Raw genomic sequence first — 13,881 nt, forward strand, 5'->3', positions numbered from 1 at the left:
CACGGAGGGGGAGGGGCCCTCCGAAACCCATTCGCTGGCAAAATGCAGGCAAATGGGGTGTGACGAGAACTCCCAGCTGCTGGTCAAGGTCCCGCTCCCTGATCCCTGATACCCGGAGCCCAGGGCAGCGCTGGCCGCCAGCGCGCGCGCCCTCTTCTAGCCGGTCCATAGGAGAGCACCCTCAACAGGAGCCCTGGACGATGTATACTGCTGGGCCCTGGCCGGTGGCTCAGTGGTTACAGCCTCAGCCGGTGCACCCAAGGGTCTCAGGTTCGATTCCCGGTCAAGGGCACATACTTAGCTTGCAGTTCCGGTCCCCAGCCCCGGTCAGGAGTGAGCGGGAGGCAACCAATCGAGGTGTCTCTCTCACATGGATGTTTCCCTCCCTCCCTTCCGTGCTCTCTAAAAATGGAAAAATATATCCTCGGGTGAGGATTAACTAAAAAAATAAAAATTTATGCCCAGCCAGGGTGACTCAGTGGTTGAGCATTGACCCATGAACCAGGAGGTCAGGGTTCAATTCCCGGTCAGGGCACAGGCCCGGGTTTCGGGCTCGATCCCCAGTGCGGGGCGTGCAGGAGGCAGTCGACCAATGATTCTCTCTCGTCATGGGTGTTTCTGTCTCTCTCTCCCTCTCCCTTCCTCCCTGAAATCAGTAAAACTATATTTTAAAATAAATAAACAAAAAGGCATGATTTGGGTCTAGTTTCTTAAGAGGCCGGAGAAGAAGAGTGGCAGTTCTCCGGTTTGGGGTATTCTCTGACCTCAGGGCTCAGCCAGCATTTCATGGCCAGAGGGAACCCTTCTTTCCCCTGGTGGAGAGGGGTGTGCAGGGTGGTGTCTGCCCTCCCCCCCCTCCCCTCCGCACCCCTCCTTCCCACACTCAGAGAACCAGGGCTTCTACAGGAGGAAGTGGGCACTGCCACCTTCCTGGGGACAGGCCTGAGAGAGGCACAGGTGGCTGGGGCGGGGCCAGGGCAGCTGGGAGGTCCTGGTGACGGGCCCTGGCTGGGGACAAGGTCGCATCGCCGAGGCCACCGTGAGTGGGCTGGGGGTCAGCGGGCCGGGGGTGGGGGGCGCTGCTGCCCAGGGAGGTGCTGCCCGGAGGGGAGGTGGCCAAGCGCGGTGCCTGCCCCCGGAGCCCAGGTCAGCAGGCACAGCTGGAGACTGGCAGCTGGAGCAGCTGGAACAGCTGGATTCTAGGAGGTGAGAGCTGCTGCCGGCCCCTGTTTGCAGAGGGGGAACCGAGGCTGGGAGTGCGTCGAACTCGCCTCGATGCCCCTGGGTGGGGGGTGCTTCCGGGACACGACCAGGAACTCTGCTGGATGAGGGGCTGTAAAGGCCTTATCAGGAGAGCAATCTGCTGATGCAGCGGGAGAACCTCTAACTGCCGGGGCAAGGACGCAGCCCCACCCTCAGGGCACCTCCACCAGGCCCCGAATCACCCAGGAGCGGGGAGCCCGCAGCCCCCCACAGGCGTCCCGCGCTCTCCCCCGCACCGAGTCCCACAGCGAACCGCAGACTCCCTGGGGCTCGTCCAGCAGCCAATAGGCAGCCAGGGGCCCGGGGCCCACCAGGGGGTGAGCGGGGCCCCACAGGCAGAGTGTGGGGCGGCTCCGCCCTCGGGACGGTGAGCCTGGTCTGGGGACCACAGGCCGTGGGACAAGCCAAACGTCTGAGATGGCGCCTCCAGGAGGCAAACACAAAACAGGGAGCAGCCCTCACAGCTGAGAGGTGAGCCTGCAGCCAGGACAAGGGCACAGAGCCGGGGCCCTTCTCCAGCCCCGGCCGTCACACGGGGGGCTCCCTCCCGCCTTCCCCGCGGGCCGGGCGCTGGCTCAGAACAGGAACATGCGGGGACAGTTTGGGGGACCCGGAGCCCCTCAGCCCCGACGGTGAAGCCACCCACCGCTGTGCGCTGTGCGGGGTGAGTCCTTGACCTCTGACTCCCCCGGGAGCCTCGCCGCGGCCTGACCCCGGGCGGTGGCACGGCCCCCCTCGGGTGTCTGGCCTGTGCCCTCACTCCCCATGATCCAGTGTTGGCTTCCCAACCCCAGGGCCACACCCGGGGAAGCAGGAAGCGTGAGGTGCCGCCGGAGGCAGTTGGACAAGCAACCTGTCTGCATCCCACACTTCCTTCTGTCCCTGGTCCCGGCTGGACTCCTGACCCCAAGGTGGGGGTGGGGGGGGGGAGAGGGGGCGGGAGCCGCCGAGCAGCCGTGAATGGCGGCCTCAGAGGACCCGGAATCCGTGGGGAATCCCACAGCTGTGCCGGGGATGGGGTGGCCTGCCTGAGTCCGGGGCTTTTTCTGTTTTGTTTTGTTTATATTTTTATAGATTTCAGAGAGAGGAAGGGAGAGGGGGAGAGGGACAGAAACATCATTGTTGAGAGAGAATCACGGATCGGCTGCCTCCTGCTCGTCCCCCACTGGGGATGGAGCCCGCAACCCGGGCCTGTGCCCTGACCGGGAATCAAACCGTGACCTCCTGGTTCACAGGTCGGCGTTCAACCTCAGTGTTTAAGGTAATGACGTTACATGTAGAATCTCCGTCCCCACGCCTGGCCCTCCCCCTGAAGGTCAGACCCAGGCCTCCTGTCCATCCCTAAATGGGAGCTTCACCAGAGGAGCCCGGTGAGGTCCGGGTGGGGCAGGCCCTGCAGGAGGGCAGCTGGAATGTGGAGTCGGTTGCCCCACAGTCCAGGCCCCGGTCTGGGGCGCCCCGAGCACATGCAGCCCTGGCCGGCCTCCCCAGGAGCAGGTCCCTCCCAGCCCCTCCGCTGGGCCGTCACCCTCAGGTCCTGCCCACGGCCAGCCCTGCCCAGGGCGAGGGTCAGAGAGGGTCGGGCGCCCTGCGGGGGCCCGCACAGCCGCCAGCCTCTACTGGGATGCCCCTCCCTCGGGGCCCCTTCTCCTCCAGACTCCCCTCGGCTCCGAGGTGAGGGAACCCCCCAACCGCCCCCCGGATCATCGCTGTGTCCTCTTCCTCCCAAGTCTGGCATCTGAACCCCTCGTGGCAGCAGCCCGACTGGGGACGGTCCCCCATTTAGGGACAGTGTCCGGCAGAGGGGGAGCAGAGGGGGAGGGGAGACAGTGGCTGCCAGGGCCTGGGTGGGGACGGGACAGCCCGCCAGGGTGTGTCCCCACGACGACCTCAGAATCCCGAAACCACGCGGTGACAGCCGCCCCCCCCCCCCCCCCCCCCGGCTGGGCCAGGGCCCACGGACCTGCCCTTGATTTCGAAAGTCCCGGGGGTTCTGCCAGAGACATTCCGGCTGACTGTGGTGGCTTTTGCTCCTCGGTGGCTGGGAATATGGGGAGATCACCCCCACCCCTCACATCATGGAAACCAGAGCCCCCGTCCCCGGGCCGGCCGGGCAGACGGGGTCCTGGGTCCGGGGCGGGTCCCCGGGGAGTGAGGGCCGCGGCAGGCCTCAGGGCCCGGAGGGAAGGGGCTCGGGTGGAACCCCTGAGTCCGTCGCTGACCCTCAGGGACCCTGTGGGCTGAGCAGCAGAGGCCCAGGGACCCAGGGACCCCCCGGAGCCCCGGCACCGAGCCTCCTCCTCCCAGCTCCTCAATCAGCACCCCCCTGCTGAGATCGCCCCCACATCACTGCCCCGGGGACCTCGATTCCTCGGGTCCAACACCGTCCCTGCGGCCCTGCCTGCCCCGGGCCCGGCGTGAGGGCCGGAGGGAGCCTGAGCCCAGAGGGCCGGGCCCACGGAGCCTCGCTTACGTCGGAGAAACTAGAACCAGCTGACATGTGGGAGGCATTAGCCCCTGTCCTGCCTGTGGTGTTGCGAAGGCCCCGGGGGAGTGTTCCCTCTGAGAGGTGGCTCTTCTGTGCAAGGGAAGCTGGCAGCGGGCTCGGGGGAGGGGTGAAACTTGAGAAAAAGAGCAATAAACCCCCACCTTCACTCAGGACTGGGGAGCAGAGCGGCCGTGAGGCAGGTTCCAGCGGCCCCTTCCTGCTGCCGGTGAGTCGGGGCTCCCGACGGGGCCGGGGCCTCGCCTCCGTGATCCCCGACCTCCGGAGCCACCTGGGGGAGGGTGCGCCTGCGGGCATCCGTTAGTGGGCGCCTGCTGTGTACCCAGTGAAGCCTCTGAGCTTGAACTGGGGGAGACAGGCAGGTGAGTGCATCAGGGGCCGGGGAGGGGGGCCCGCAGGCTGGGTTCCGGGGTTCTCCGGCGATGGATGGAGGGCGGCTGGAGCAGGGGTCACCGGTGCCAGGTCAAGGGCTAAGAGGGTGGCTTCTGGGATGGGGGAGGCAGCGAGATAAGGCCGGAGCCACCTCCTCCCGGGGCGTCCCTAACGGAGGACCCGCCACTGTGCCGGGTTACAGGGCGGCCAGGCTGTGCGGCCACCAGGGAGAGTGGTCAGGGCCGGACCACCAAGAGGACGTGGGGAAGCCACCAGCCCCTGAGCTGCACATTCATGGGGGTCTGGGCCTCAGCCGGGAAAGCGGGAGGCAGGCTGGGGCCACCTGAAGGCTCAGGTCTGGCTGGGGCCACGTGGGGGCTGCTGGCAAGACCAGCTAAGCAGCCCTGGCCTGTTCGGCTCAGGGGGTAGAGCGTCAGCCTGCGGAACAAAGGGTTCCGGGTTCGATTCCAGTCACGTGCACGTACCTCAGTTGCAGGCTCCTCCCCAGCCGGGGCCCTGGTAGGGGCGCCCGCAGGAGGCAACCCATCGATGTGTCTCTCACGTGGACGCTTCTCTCTGTCTCTCCCTCTCTCTCCCACTCCCTCTAAAAATCAATGGAAAAATACCCTCGGGTGAGGATTAAAAACAAACAAGCGAACAAGAAACTAGCTAAGCCAGGTTCCCAGGGGGGTTCCAGGAGGCCGGCCCAGGTGGTGGACAGCTGGCCCTCGGGCCACCGCCTCCCGAGAGGAGGTCGAAGCTGCACTGTCAGGCGAGCCCGTGGGGGCCAGGCCGCTCCCCCCTGAGCCTCACCTCCAGGTGGCAGGTGACCGCGGGGCAGGAATCAGAATCGGAAGCAGAAGCTCAGGAGTCCAGCTCGGGCACCGGGCCCTCGAAGGCGGGCGGCTCGCCCCTTTGCACGGAGCTTGAGCGGGCAGCGTGCACAGCCCCGCCAGCTCCGCCAGCTCCCCCGCGGCTGCAGCCACGTTCCTGACCCTGACGCGGAATGGGGAGGGGAGCGACCGCCCAGACCGCCTGCTGCGCGCAGCGCGGAGAGGCTGCAAAGGAAACCACAGGTCACAACATCACAACAAACAAACAAAGGAGGAGGAGAGTCCAGCCCGCAGGGGACAAACCCTCTGAAGCCCACAGTGCTGCTCCCATCACCAGTGGAGCCGCGGGACACATCACAGCCACCGCAGCGCACGCAAGAGCAAAACCGCTCTCGGGCGTTGGCTATAGAATTCCTGGAAGGAGCTAGTAGGTGAAGGAGACGGGAACAGGACAAACGCAGAAGAGAAGCTAAAACAGGAGAGAAAACACGGGCGCCAACTCGTGAGGGCGGGTCTCCGAGTGAGAGGCAGCGAGGACCGGGGGCCCCATGCTTCTCTCGAGAAAGGCAGGGCCTCGGGCTGGGACCGAATGCTGCGCCGGCGGCATGGACACAGCCCGGAGCCCAGGCCTGTCTGGGAGGAGCGCAGCCCCAAGGATGAGGCAAAGCGGAACTTGGACGGCACTGGGCTCCCGCACCCACCACACCCCGTGCACAGAAGCGGAGCTGAGACCTGCAGAGGCCCGACATTACAGACGCCTGCTGCCCACGGGGCTGTGGCCAGGGGAGGGTCGGAGCGCCAGCCCCAACGAAAGAAGCTCAAGAACAGAAAGGGAGGAAGTCTCCAGGTCTGAAAATCACCCGGAAACTGCAAGTTAAAGCACAGAGTTCCGAACACAAAGGCGACCGACAACTCCAGAGTGGACAGAAAACCTACAGCCGGCCATTGTGGCTCAGGGGGTGAGCGTCAACCTAGGAACCAAGAGATCGCAGTTCAATTCCCGGTCAGGGCACAGGCCTGGGTTGTGGGCTCGATCCCCAGTGGGGGGCGTGCAGGAGGCAGCCGATCCATGATTCTCTTTCATCATTGATGTTTCTCTCTCTCTCTCTCTCTCTCTCTCTCTCTCTCTCCCTCTCCCTTCCTCTCTGAAATCAATAAAAAAATATACTTTAAAAAAATACTACTCGTCATGATGACTGAGGTTTCTGGTGCCCCCAGCTGGTGCCTCAGGCCGGTGCCTCGCTCTGTCACCCTCGTGCAGCCCAGCGTCCCCTGAGCTGTAGAGCCATGTCTGTGGTTCGAGAACAGGCCGTCACCCTGGGAACCCCTGACAGTCTGGGTTTCTGGCTCGCACCCCGAAGTCCAGCCCGCGTGCCTGGAGCCTGGGAGGCCGGCAGCTGCAGGCCAGGCGTTGGGGTGCAGACCCTGGCACCGGTGGGTGTGGTGGGAGCAAAGTTCAAGTGCCTTTTCCCTCTTGTTCGTAGACCTGAGACGGGCTCCCCGTCCCGGTGCAGGAGGCAATAGCAGCGCAGCCCTGAGCCGGCTGCCTCCGAGCTGCCTCTGTCCTTCCGTCTGGATTCTGGCCCCTCCCCAGGGGTCAGCAGCCTCTTACTACCCCTCAGCCTGGTCCAGACAGCAACGCCCAGCCACCTACCCACCCTTGCCAGGAATGTGCTGATTGCTGATAACGCGGCCCCTCCTGGCAACCACTGCCTGACCAAAGGCCTCTGCACTGTCTTCCAGCCTCAGCTCGTCCCCAGGCACAAGGCAGCCAGGCCGGAGCAGCTGCGGGACCAGGGCCCCGGGGACTGCGCCATGTGGACCTGCTGGTGGCTCTGGCCCCTGGTGGCCGTCTGCACCGCTGACCAGTTTCTGGACCAGGCAAAGAGAATTATGCAGACCACACCTGTCATTGACGGGTAAGTGGCCTCCGTGGGCTGGGGCTGGGGAGCTGGGAGCTGGGAGCTGGGAGCTGGGAGCCGGGAGCCGGGCCATGTGCCCCGGACGTGAGGCAGGCACCGTCCTCCCTCTGCCTGGACGCCGTTTCTCTAGCTGTAACATGGGCCCTGCCCTTTGCTGGCCTTGGTTCTCTGTGGGGTCTCACAGGGCCCCCAAAGGCCTCCACAGATGGGGGCCCATAGGGAATGGAGCAGGAGGCACGTGGTGAGGTCCCTGGGGCACCCGGGGGCCAGGTCCCAGCGCAGAGTGGGTGCTGGGCTGAGGGACATGCGGGCCTGGCCGGGTTGTGCTCACTCAAGCCCCGTGGCCTCAGCTTCCTCACCTGACGCTGTAGGTGAGGGTGGGGTCCACCACAGGCCCCGGGAGGCCTTGGCCCTCCTCCCTGAGACCCTGTCTCACGCCCCTTCCTTTTCCTGTGTCCACCTGGGGTGACCCCAGCAGGTGGGGGGTCAGCTTGACCTCACTCAACGCTCAGAGGACCCCCCTAGTTCAAGCCCCCTACCAAGTCCCGGCTGTGCCCACGCCTGCACCCCAGACCCTGGTGCCACCTGTCACTCTTTCTCTGAGGTCACAGCCAGCTTGGCAGCACCCATGCATCTTCCCCTTCCACCTCCCAGGGCATCGACATTGCCCCCCCCGCCCTCACTCCCCCCGCTGCCGCCGCCCCCCCCCCCGGCCCAAGTGCTGGGCACCTCGTGATCCGGGCTCCCCGCTTCCTCCAGCCAAAGTCTGTCAGCACCACGGCCAGAGGGAACTAGTCTCACTCAACCCCGTCCCCACCCCTGTCCCCACCCGTGGCTGCAGCTGATCCCAGTGCCCTCCAAGGCTCACACGGTCCCTGCTCATCCTGCATCCGCACCCCCCTCAGCCCCCCAGGACGAGTGGCAGGCCTTCCCTGCCTGTCTGCTGCAGCGTTCGAACCCTCCCCCCCCACCCCCCCCACCCCCGCTGAAAGCAGGGATTGGGTCCCGTGAGTGCACCCTGGGGGCCTGGCAGTGCGAGCAGAGCCCCACCCCCCACCCCCCACCCCCCATGTGCTGGCTGCTCATTAATGTGCAGGCGTTACTACTGGGCAGAAGCCTCTGCAAGGTAAGCAGAGAAAACCGGGGGCGGGTGTGCAGAGAAGACAGTGAGCTGTGGGGGCCCCAAAGGAGGAGGGGTGCCAGGTGCCCCACTCTGCCTGCCCCCACCCCCGTCCTCCCTCCATCTCCTTCCTGGACTTCGAGTCCCCTGCTCTCCTCTCTGCCTCCGAGGGTCCTGTGCAAGGTGTCGGCACACACGTGCACTCTGCCCTGGAGGCCCGCAGTCTGGCAGGGGCGGGGGAGGGGGGTGCTTCAGGGGCGGGGGGGAGTGCTGCAGGGGCGGGGGGGTGCTGCAGGGGCGGGGGGGAGTGCTGCAGGGGCGGGGGGGGTGCTGCAGGGGCAGGTGGAAGATGCCCACAGCAGGAGCTGGAGGAGTTGTTCCTTCATTCTGGGGGGCTAGGACTAGGCTGACGGAATCAAAACCAATAATAGCTATTGCAGCCTGGCCGGGGTGGCTCAGTGGTTGAGTGTCGACCAATGAACCAGGAGGTCAGTTCAATTCTTGGTCAGGGCATGTGCCTGGGTTGTGGACTGGATCCCCAGTAGGGGGCGTGCAGGAGGCGGCCAATCCATGATTCTCTCTCATCATTGATGCTTCTATCTCTCCCTCTCCCTTCTTCTCTGAAATCAGCAAAAATATATTTTAAAAAAATAGTGGTACCGAAACTGGTTCGGCTCAGTGGATAGAGCGTCGGCCTGCGGACTGAAGGGTCCCGGGTTTGATTCCGGTCAGGGGCATGTGCCTGGGTTGCGGGCACATCCCCAGTTTGGGGTGTGCAGGAGGCGGCTGATCGATGTTTCTCTCTCATCGATGTTTCTAACTCTCTATACCTCTCCCTTCCTCTCTGTAAAAAAAAATCAATAAAATATATTTTTTACAAAAATAGTGGATTGCAGGTCAGAGACCCAAATAAGTAGCTTCAACATTAGAGAAGTCCAGAGGGAGTTCTGAGGGTGTGGCTCCATGTGCCAAGAACTTGGTGTGGCCACCAGTCCCCAGGTCCCCTCATGGTTTAAAGTGGCTGCAGCAGCTCCAGCCCTCACATCTGCCTGCCGTCCTGCAGGAATAAAAGGGAAAGGGGAAAACCACGCCGTCTGTCACGGTCAGCTCTGGGGAGCTGTCACAGGGCGGAGTGAGTGACAGGGCCACCCCAGCTACCAGGGAGCGGGAAGTTTCTATTTCCAATGGCCATGCGCCCCGCGTGCCCATGTCACCAAGGAAAGGGGGGAGAGTGGCCACCAGCAGTGCCTCCAGCAACAGCTGCCCGAGGGTGTGTGCTGTTCGGCACTCGGGAGCCTCACCTTCCCTCGAGTGGTCTCGCCGCCGCTGAGGACCGTGCCCGGACCACTACGCTAAGGAGGCGGGCGGCGGGCCCCAGGCAGAGGGCTGCCCACGGGCGGAGGCAGCCGCCTCCCCCACTTGGGGTTCCAGCGAAGGGTGGAGAGGCTGAGGGGCGGAGGGAAGACAAAGGCCTCCCTCGGGGTGGCAGCGGGAGGTGGGGCTGGGGGTCCCCAGGAAAGGAGCGCTGTCCCCTCCAGAGGCCCTGCCCCAGGGACAGCGCCCAGAGCCCGACGCCCCACCCCTGCAGGGAGGGAGTGGCCTTGCCACTCTCCACCACTCGGGCAGCCAAGGTGCCTGAGCCCCAGCCCAGCCCCTGTCATGGCCATTAAACTCACCCTTCAAGGAACCCCTTGCTCCTCCCCAGAGAGCGGGGGTGCTGCCAGGGCCTGAGGTGGAGCTTGCAGAGGAAGGGGGGGGGGAGGCCCCCAGGACAAAGCCCCCTCCAGGCCCAGACTGTCCTCACAGCCCCTTGTTACCAGATTAGGATCCAGAGGGCACCTGCCTAGATGTCCCATGTGTACACAGGCACATGTGTGGGTGTGCATGCACACATGTGTGTGGTGTGTGTGAGCATGCATGTGTATGAGGTGTGTGTGTGCGTGCCTGTGTGTGTGAGGTGTGTGTGTGCCCGTGTGTGTGGTGTGTGTGAGCATGCATGTGTGTGAGGTGTGTGTGCGTGCCCGTGTGTGTGAGGTGTGTGCATGCTCGTGTGTGTGGTGTGTGTGAGCCCGTGTGTGTGTGAGGTGGGTGCATGCTCGTGTGTGTGGTGTGTGTGAGCCCGTGTGTGTGTGAGGTGGGTGCATGCTCTCGTGTGTGGTGTGTGTGAGCATGCATGCGTGTGAGGTGTGTGTGCGTGCCCGTGTGTGTGGTGTGTGTGAGCATGCATGTGTGTGGTGTGTGTGAGCATGCATGTGAGGTGTGTGTGCGTGCCCGTGTGTATGTGGTGTGTGTGAGCATGCATGTGAGGTGTGTGTGCGTGCCCGTATGTGGTGTGTGTGAGCATGCATGTGTGGTGTGTGCGAGCATACATGTGTGTGAGGTGTGTGTGCGTGCCCGCGTGTATGTGAGGTGTGTGCGTGCCCGTGTGTGTGGTGTGTGCGTGCTCATCTGTGTGGTGTGAGTATGCATGTGTGTGAGGTGTGTGTGCGTGCCCGTGTGTATGTGAGGTGTGTGTGTGGTGTGTGGTGTGTGTGAGCATGCATGTGTGTGTGGTGTGTGTGTGTGTGTCCGTGTGTGTGGTGTGTGTGTGCGGTGTGTGTGAGCATGCATGTGTGGTGTGTGCGAGCATGCATGTGTGTGAGGTGTGTGTGCGTGCTCTTGTGTGTGTGGTGTGTTCGTGCCCATGTGTGTGGTGTGTGAGAGCATGCATGTGTGTGAGGTGTGTGTGTGTGCCCGTGTGTATGTGAGGTGTGTGTGTGCCCATGTGTGTGTGGTGTGTGCGTGCCCGTGTGTGTGTGGTGTGTGTGAGCATGCATGTGTGTGAGGTGTGTGTGCGTGCCCATGTGTGAGGCATGTGCGTGCCCGTGTATGTGTGGTGTGAGCATGCACGTGTGTGTGTGCGTGCACTTGCTCAGAGTGACTGGGGGGTCTGGCTGGGCCTGACACTCTGCATGCTAATCAGCTCCCAGGGGCCTGTGTGGCTTGCACAGGAGCATGGGACACCTCGGACAGAAGGCCTATCCATCTAGGGCTCTCAGCGCAGGTTACCTGGCTCAGGTGTGCTCCGGGCATGAGTAATCTGTGTCCCCTGGGGCCAGCCTTGGCCCTGGGTGTGTGAGAAGCAGGGGACAGAGGCCAGGGAGGGAGCTCGGAGCCCCAGGGTCACGTGGCCACCGGGACCTGCCTCCTATCCCTCCTCCTGCCCCTCCAGGCACAACGACCTGCCCTGGCAGCTGCTGCTCAGGTTCAACAATGAGCTTCGGCAGAAGGACGCCAACCTGACCAGCCTGACGGGCACGCACACCAACATCCCCAAGCTGAAGGCTGGTTTGGTGGGGGGCCAGGTACCGTCCGGCCCGCCCTGCGCACACCCATCTTGGGGTCCACCCTCCTCCTCCCTTGGGTCCTGGCCAGTCTCCTTGGGGCCACAGACCTGGAGGGGACAGGCTGTGGGGACGGCTTCCAAGACTGGGGAGGGGGGACCAGACATTCACATGGGGAGGGGGGCGGCCTGGAGCCTCTGGTCCTAGCCCTGCCCTGTGGCCCCCAGTTCTGGTCTGCGTACACGCCCTGCAACACCCAAAACAAAGACGCTGTGAAGAGGACGCTGGAGCAGATTGACGTCATCCACCGCATGTGCCAGATGTACCCTGAGACCTTCCTGTGTGTCACCAGCAGCCAAGGTAGGTGCCGCTGGCCACCTCCCTGGCCCCACACCACCCTCTAGTGAGCAGAGGCTGCTGGTGCAGCTTGGCCAGCCGTTCGGGGTGTATGCTCCCCCTGGATGCCCAGGCACACCTGCCACCAGGTGCCCACAGCCCCGGCCGGTTGCCTCTGCTCACAGGCATCCGACAGGCCTTCCAGGAGAGGAAGGTGGCCAGTCTGATCGGGGTGGAGGGCGGCCACTCCATCGACAGCAGCCTGGGCGTCCTGCGGGCTCTCTACCACCTGGGCATGCGGTACCTGACCCTCACGCACAGCTGCAACACCCCCTGGTGAGTGACACCAGGGAGGCCCGGGCGGGGGTGGGCGAGGCTAGAGGGTGGCTGGGGCAAGCCCCTGTGGGTAGGCGGGTGGGCGGGGACCACTGCGCTCCTCCCTCCAGGGCGGACAACTGGCTGGTGGACACCGGGGACCACGATGCCCAGAGCGGCGGCCTGTCGGACGACTTCGGGAAGGTGGGTGGCAGGGGCAAGCACCTCGGTTTCCCTCGCTTGCAAAACGGAGCGTCCTGGGCTGAGCATGTAGCTGGAACCCACTGGTCACCGCAGTGGCCCCCACCCTCCAGCCAGGGAGTGTCGGAAACCAGGCCAGCAGGGGACCCTGCCCAAACGCCTCCCCCTGCCTGCACCTCTCAGGGGGCAGCGGTGAGCCCCAGAGGCCTGTGCCAATAAAGTGCACCCAGTGCAGCCCGCCTGACCCATCGCCCCCTGACCGGGGTCCGGCGCTCCCGGCCCCTGAGCCCCGTGTCCCCTCAGAGCGTGGTGAGGGAGATGAACCGGCTGGGCGTCATCATCGACCTGGCCCACGTGTCTGTGGCCACCATGAAGGCCGTGCTCAACCAGTCCCAGGCGCCCGTCATCTTCAGCCACTCCTCCGCCTTCGCGCTGTGCGAGCACCGGCGGAACGTGCCGGACGACGTGCTCCGGCTGGTGGTGAGGGCGGGGGCTCTGCCCCGGGCGGTCCCCCCGGGCTCCAGTGCTGCCCCCAACCCTGTGCCCACGGCTCCTCTCTCTCTGAGCAGAAGCAGACGGGCAGCCTGGTGATGGTGAACTTCTACAATGACTACGTCGCCTGCAAAAGGGAGGCCAACCTGTCTCAAGTGGCAGGTAGGTGGGTGCGAGCAGACACATGGCTGGGGGCAGGGCGCCTCTCCCGGGACCCACACGGGCTGCCTCCCCCCAGACCACCTGGACCACATCAAGAAGGTGGCGGGAGCCGGAGCCGTCGGCTTTGGTGGGGACTTCGACGGTGTTACGAGGTGAGGACGGAGACGGTTCTGTGTGTGAGCTGGGGGTCGCGACCCCCGGGAACCTGCCAGGAGGGGCTGGAGGAGGGAAGTGTGTCCTGAGGGCCTTCCCGGCACCTCTCGCTCCAAAGGCCATCCCACGGCACCCCCAGTGCCTCAGGATGGGCAGGTGGCTGGGGCCCCAGAACCCCGACCCCTGGCTGCACAGCCTGGTCCTCTCGGCCTTCATCTCAGGCTCCCGGTGGGGCTTGAGGACGTGTCCAAGTACCCAAACCTGGTCGCCGAGCTGCTCAGGAGGCAGTGGACGGAGGCGGAGGTCAGGGGCGCCCTGGCTGACAACCTGCTGAGGGTCTTCGAGGCGGTGGAGCAGGTGAGGCTTGTGGTGCGCCCGCCCTCCCCAGCCCCTCCCCAGCCCCTCCCCAGCCCCTCCCCAGCCGGCGGCAGCAGGCAGCCAACCCTGTCTGTCCCCAGGCCAGCAACCACGCCCGGGACCCCGAGGAGACGCCCATCGAGCAGAATTCCCTGGACAGCTCCTGCCGGACGAGCTATGGCTACTCAGCGGCCCCCGGCCTCCACCTCCAGCCCGCGGCCCTGCTGGCCTCCCTCACCCCCCTCCTCCTCGGCCTGCGTCTCCCGTGACAGCCTGGGGACCAAGCCCCGGCACAGGGGTGACTGGCCGTCGGGGCAGCCGAGCCCAGGAACTGCTCCCGCGCACAAGGACGGGCCTGTCCTGCGAGGGCCCTGGGATCCCCTGGGCTGTGCACTGTGGGGGGCTCAGGCCGGGCCCAGAGGCCCCTCAATAAAGGCACCGGCCCTTTGCGTCCTGAGGGTGTCATCCTGGAGGGCTCTCCCGCGTCCCGGGCACATCCTGGGAAAGGGCCCCTGGCTGGACGTCC

General features: G+C 64.9%; 1 protein-coding gene across 1 annotated transcript; it reads left to right on the plus strand.

Annotated features, from left to right (window-relative positions):
• The first annotated feature begins 6,554 nt into the window (after positions 1-6,554).
• Positions 6,555-13,804, plus strand: DPEP1 (dipeptidase 1). The gene is made up of 11 exons (XM_059668180.1): positions 6,555-6,570; positions 6,718-6,893; positions 11,228-11,360; positions 11,567-11,699; positions 11,861-12,011; positions 12,122-12,194; positions 12,495-12,671; positions 12,761-12,845; positions 12,922-12,997; positions 13,220-13,355; positions 13,457-13,804. The coding sequence occupies exons 2-11, from the start codon at positions 6,790-6,792 to the stop codon at positions 13,622-13,624; spliced, it is 1,236 nt and encodes a 411-aa protein (XP_059524163.1). The 5' UTR covers positions 6,555-6,570; positions 6,718-6,789; the 3' UTR covers positions 13,625-13,804.
• Positions 13,805-13,881: the final 77 nt, after the last annotated feature.

The sequence above is a fragment of the Myotis daubentonii genome, chromosome 15 (genome assembly GCF_963259705.1).
Source record: "Myotis daubentonii chromosome 15, mMyoDau2.1, whole genome shotgun sequence".
Taxonomy (NCBI): Eukaryota; Metazoa; Chordata; class Mammalia; order Chiroptera; family Vespertilionidae; genus Myotis; species Myotis daubentonii.